We start from the raw sequence: 6,110 nt of genomic DNA on the forward strand, positions 1-6,110 counted from the left end.
TCGAAAAAAATATTCAAAACTTTTTTAATATCTATCTACTATCTTAGTATTATCATCATCTACTACTACTACATAAGATTTATTCGGGTACGTAGACCATAGATAGGCTCATAGCTAGCTCCAGACAAAAGAAGAGGAGAGGAAGAAGTCTTTTTTGCAATTTTCAGATGCAATTGGGAGATAAATGAAGAAATGAACCTGTATAGATTTCTTATCTCACAATATGCAAACAACATAGAATAAAATAGTAAACCCGAATAACCAAAAGAAACATGTGTATGATCATCTAAGACAAATGTGGTTTTATCTTGCGGAAAGAATCTGACCTAGCTAACTTCACAAAATATGAAATAAATCCTAGAAAGAATCTCAAGAAAAGTACTTCTTGCTTTTTTTTGTTTTTGCAGTCACTTTCATAAATTAGACTGCAGCTCTACCGTAAGCATCATCATCATCATCTCTCTTCAGCTCGGGACACGGTTCAGGAATGACAGACTCTGAGGACCCGTAAACATAGGAGCATTGCCAAGAAACACTAGAACCTGAGTTCATAGACAAAGAGACATTCCACAAAGCCACTGAGCTAAATGGAGACTCTTTGATCCCAACCAATTTCCCCGCGACGCCGATGTTTACTCCAGAAATCTTGTTTAATCTTATGTGACTCACAAGTGGGAGAGCATTTGCGTCGTATTTATCATCCGGATGAGATCCAAAGCTACCATTAGCCACAATGGCAGTACCTATTCTCGACATATCGATGTTTGAAATATCAATCTCTTTTATGTAACCACCTCTGCCTTTCGTGGTTCTAAAGGCAATGCCGGTCAATGAGTTGTGCATAAAGGCGTTATCGACCAAGACATCGGATATTCCACCAGACATCTCACTGCCAAAGGAGATAGACGAACCAGAAGCTCCTCGGAGGTAAACATTTCTTATATGAACATTCTCAGTGGGACGGGAATAGGCGATTCCATATTCATCCCAACCGCTTTTAAGGGATATGGCGTCATACCCCACGTTAATGGTAGAGTTTTGTATGCATACGTTATCAGAGGAATCTGAGAAAACATAGCAAAACAGAAGAAATTTCATTTTCTATTCAATACACAATAAAAAAATGTTCCGAGTGTAGATAAAACAGAGCCAACTAACCTGGTACAATGCCGATTGTATAAGGAGATTCAGGAGAAGAATGAGCCAATATCTTATGAATATATACATGACTGCAGGCATAAGAATAGAAGTTAGAACCAAGACTCTATCATTCCAAAAAACAAAAAAAAAAAGGTTAAGGCCTACCTACCTAGAGTAGACTGAATGGATTGTATGAGCTGGAGCATTCAAGAATGTAAGATTCGAGACAATTACATTTTCGGATAAAATAAACTCGATGAGGTGAGGTCGGTTATACTTTAAGGAATGAGAAGTAAACCGATCCCACCAAACCAATCCTTGTCCATCTATGGTTCCATTATCACCTAACCATGGGGAAAAAAAAAAGAGTAGCCACATCAAGATTTGAAGTAATTTTTAACAAGAATTGGAAAAATGAGATGAAATGATATGAAGCATTGTTTTGTTACCCTACCTGTCACAACAACATCATGTAGCATGTTAGCGTTGATCAAACTCTTGTATTGCTTCCCGGGCAAATCAAGTCCCCGTCCATACGAAGGTAACGGATCAACAACTTCCCAATGCGAAGGATCCTTTTTTTGGAGTAACAAAAATTCATCACATGCAACAAGTAAAGTAGTATTGGGTTTTCAGAACAGCTTGTTTAAATAACAAGCACAGTATTATATATAATATACCTGAGAGGCAACTATAACGGCGCCGTTTTCGAGAAAGAGGGTGAGATGGTTGGTGAGGCTGAAACTTCCGGTGAGCCATCTTCCCGGGGGAACATAAAGCTGGGCGCCACCTTTGTCAGCGAAAGACATAAGGTAGAAAACGGCGTTTTGAAACGCGAGAGTGTTGAGCGTTCTGCCATCTCCCACCGCACCAAAATCTGTAATGGAGACACTGTGTGGTCTCGTGCTCAATGATCTCCGGCCAAGTTCGTCGCATATATTCCCGGCGCCGTCAACTTTTGCGTAAATCGGAATCAGACTGGTTAATGCCAGTATCAAGATTATTGCCACCTGTTACAAAACAGGAAGGAGAAAACTAACTGTATATTTTAAGACTCCAACATCTGACCAACAAGCTTCCAATTTAGAGTTACTACAATTACGAACTCTGTGGAACTGAGAAACAGAAGTAAGCCCTTAAAAGAAAGGATGAAGAGTTGGGTTTTAAAAATCGAAGAATCCCAGGATAGGGACAACACGCCCAAGAAGGACGTATGTAATTAAAGAGAGAAACAAAAAGAAAAGAGAGAAAGCACTTACTGACATCTTTATTTGTAACGAAGCTGTCGGAACAAATAAAAAGAGAAAAAGCTATAAAGTGAAGAACTTTTTTGCGCCAAACGTAACCAGACACAGAGAGAGAGAAGAATAAGAAGAAGAAGGAGAAGAAGAAGGAGAAGGGGTTCTCTCTTCTTTGTGCGTAACNAAACCTATTCGTGGGTTTTGGGTTTTTTTTTTTTTTTTTTTTTTTTTTTTTGCTTAATTATTATTATTCTGAGACAAACAAAACGGTATGATTGACAGAAAAAGACGAAAATTTTATCAATTTACAGATATATAAATAAGGAAGGAAGAAGATTGACGCCGAAATGACAGCCTTATATGCACAAATAAAATGATTTTATTAATGCGAAAAAAGGTAAATTAAATAGGGAAAAATGGACACAAAATATAGAGAACAAGGAAAGAGATTAGGAGAAAAAAATGGTATGTAATCATTAATTAATTAATACTTTATAATCAATTTAAGCAAATTAATATCGAAATTTGTCTTATAGACGTTGATTAAGGGATCTGGTAACGTATTTCTCTCGTATTATTATCGCCGACAAATCTTCTCAGGCAATAGCGAGAGGCGAGAGACGAGAGACGAGAGAGACATATGGCTGTTTTAAGCCAACAAAATTTAAAAAAAATTATTGCAGTTTTGTTTTAGACAATGCATGTGTTTTTTTTTCTTCATGTTATATAATCAATGATTATTATTTTGGCTGAATTTGAGACTTTTTGTTGTATGTGGATCTCAAAAATAATGTTTCTGACTCTAATCTCTAACAATACCATCGGAATAAAAAGAAAAAAAGCTCAGAATCAGATGTACAATGAAAATAATAATTTTGAGTAGGAGGAATAATATAAAACAATTCGACTTGTGAAATACCACAAAGGGATTAGAAGAAATGGTGATAAAGAAGAAACAAGACTGTAAATTGTAGGGGAGGGGGAATGAGAAAGGAGCATGTGGACTGACAGCGCGGAAACGGGGCCCACTCAAGTTTGCCAGCCTGGCACTTTTTTTTATGTCGTCTAAATCAAAATTAATTAACACCAGCTGATGGTATTATTATTATTCAGTTTTGTTATAAAACAAATAAAATGTTCGATTCGAGGATCCAATAAATAAGAAAACGGGCTAGGGCCCAATATGACCGACCCATATATCCCTTTTGAGGAGAAATCGGCCTAGTCTAATTTTGCGTTTTGAGTTTGACACTAACAAACAAAGTAAAAACAAAGAGAAAAATCTATGGTAATGGCGTGTATGTTGCTCTATGTTTGGTGGTTTGTTTTCATCTATGGTAAGCTAAAATTTGTACTCTTTTTTCATACAATTTTACAAGTCCTACTTATTATTAACGCCAAATTTTGGCCTAAACTCATTGACTGATCCACTAACAATCGTGATTTAATGAGCCGTTTGGTTTGTTTAATTGACCGAGAAGAACATTATTAGAGATAATAATACTTTAACTAAAAGGGTGTCAATTTTTTTTGTAACCAGCGATCGAATGAGATACATTATGGGCATGTCTGTCCATTCGACTAAATAAACTAAGAAAGACTAGTTTTCGATGAAACACCGAACCTCAGATCAACCATTGCGATGGTAAGCAGTTCAATATACCAAAAATAAAGAAACACATTATTAATTTTGTTTTGCGTGGATTGATTGAGTGTGTCTTCCCATAGATCCTATCATTCGAATGAAATCAACTAAGGTTCTGTGTCTTTCAACTTTGGCTAACTTATGTATTGATGTGATTTAATAAAGAAAACAAGAAGATATGATTTTGTAGTCGAAAGATTTGAATAATGAAAGAATACAATGAAGATTCAGCAGAGACATTGGATAATAACCAAATAACAAACATTAAACTCTCTCAGAAACGATTCCCGAGGAGCCTCCTTTATCCAAGTTTTCCGACGCCAGCGGGGCTGCTACTCGCCGGCGTCTGGATCTAATCGCTTCACCTTCTACTCGTTTACGATCTGCTCCTTCTAGTGTCCTCTTTTACAACTTTTTCCCCCAATTTTTTTTTTGTGTAACCCTCTTCGAACCCCTTTGTCCTCTGCCTCCGACCAAAAATCTAACATTTTTACGCTCCCGCTGGCCTTCTTTCCACTGGAGATGTTTTCTGCTCGGCAAAACTCTCTGTTAATTTCGGGCATATGCTACAACTTTCTTTCACTTTGGCGATTTATTGTGGAACTAGGGTTTTCCCCAGTGGACCTAGCTTCCAAATTTGATTCAACTCACGGCCAATGTTTGCTTCCGCTGGTCCTTCACACACCGGAGAGGCTTCTTGCTCCGCAAATCCCTCCGCCAAGCTCGGACAAACATCCCTTTAAATCCTTAATTTGGCAAACGTTTGTGACTCTAGGGTTCTCCCCAGTGGACCTAGTCTCCAACGTCGAATCAAGCCTTGCCCACCGGCTAGTCTCACCGATCTATCACTCAACGGAGACGTTCTTTGTTCAGCAAAGCTCTCTGCTTTCCAGTCAGCTGCCACACCTTTTCTCCGCTTTGGTCTCTGTTAGTGAAACTAGGGTTTCTTCAATTGGGCCTTGCTCTTTCTATCGGCCTGTTAAGATTCTCACATCTAAAGCCCACAACTTATGAGTCCAGGTGCATAAACTCTAAATCTTTATCAAGCTTGTTTTCAAGGTTCTCTCGTTATTGTGGTTGTAAGAAGATTCGACGTGTTCTACAACTCCTATCGACACCCATGGATCGGATTAATATCTATAAATTGCAATTCCTGGCTCTAAGTAAGTCCTTGTAGAACTCTGTTTATCCAAGATCATGGCTTTCAGGACTCTCGTATTTAATTTCTAGCCACTCCATGGGATGGTTGAAGAACGGCATTATGACCCCGTTTACATGGAACGGTGGTTAACGACAATCCTTCAATCCCCTGCTCATATGCCCCGTGATCACTGCGCTTTGTCACGTTCAATATATTAATATCGGGGACAACTTCCATTCAATGGCTGATCTAACTCTTAATCCATGTAAGTCCTTATATGATCCTTTGTTCCATGTGTTGAAGCCATGTTTTAGCCAATGGTGTGATCAAGATTACTTTCTCTATGGATTCCATTTGAGAAGTAATGCATCATTGTTGCTCTGGCTTTGCGTTAATTTTCTGAGAATCATGGTCTTAGTTTCCCGTTTCGCATTATCTTTTGAACCCTCTTACTGGAAGTTCTTTGGCATATGGATCCTGAATCCAAATGGCCTCCTTGAATTCGGCTATGGTTTGTTCAAGACCAGAATGAACCCTGTGGTATCTCTAGCAACTAACATCAAGCCTCTGAACACTTTCAACCTTGCTCAACATATTGTCAAGCGGCTTCTCCGTGTACCCGAACCGGAGATAATCTCAGCTTTAACTCCTTTTCAAACGCCAACTCGTCTTATGACTGTGGCTATTCTCTCATCCATTGATTTGATCATGGAAGAGCTTGTCGGCAATTTTGACCTCACATGTACCAAATTTCTTCACAGATTTGGCTCAAAGCTCTCAAGAACCTATTGTCGATTAATCACATCCTTGTATGTTTTTCTTGTTCTCTTGGCATTGGCATTGGGGAATGCCCTTTTCTCTTGTAGTTTAAGTAAAGCTTGTATGAACTTGATCTCTTTTGATTAATGAAATGCAACTTGGTTTGACAAAAAAAAAAAAAAAA

General features: G+C 38.2%; 1 protein-coding gene across 1 annotated transcript; it reads right to left on the bottom strand.

The window, feature by feature from the left end:
• LOC104727444 (probable polygalacturonase) lies at positions 182 to 2,558 on the bottom strand. Its single transcript, XM_010446580.1, has 6 exons — positions 2,400 to 2,558; positions 1,821 to 2,150; positions 1,595 to 1,715; positions 1,310 to 1,484; positions 1,159 to 1,229; positions 182 to 1,064 (listed from the first exon to the last, which is right to left on the bottom strand). Exons 1-6 carry the CDS (start codon positions 2,403 to 2,405, stop codon positions 421 to 423), a joined length of 1,347 nt encoding a protein of 448 aa, XP_010444882.1. The 5' UTR covers positions 2,406 to 2,558; the 3' UTR covers positions 182 to 420.

The sequence above is a fragment of the Camelina sativa genome, chromosome 1, assembly GCF_000633955.1.
Source record: "Camelina sativa cultivar DH55 chromosome 1, Cs, whole genome shotgun sequence".
Classification (NCBI taxonomy): Eukaryota; Viridiplantae; Streptophyta; class Magnoliopsida; order Brassicales; family Brassicaceae; genus Camelina; species Camelina sativa.

Coding starts and splice junctions, on each gene's coding strand:
- LOC104727444 (XM_010446580.1), bottom strand. Junction 1,485..1,594: donor ACATGATGTTGTTGTGACAG/GTAGGGTAACAA, acceptor CCCCATGGTTAG/GTGATAATGGAACCATAGAT. Junction 1,065..1,158: donor TACAATCGGCATTGTACCAG/GTTAGTTGGCTC, acceptor ATGTTTTCTCAG/ATTCCTCTGATAACGTATGC.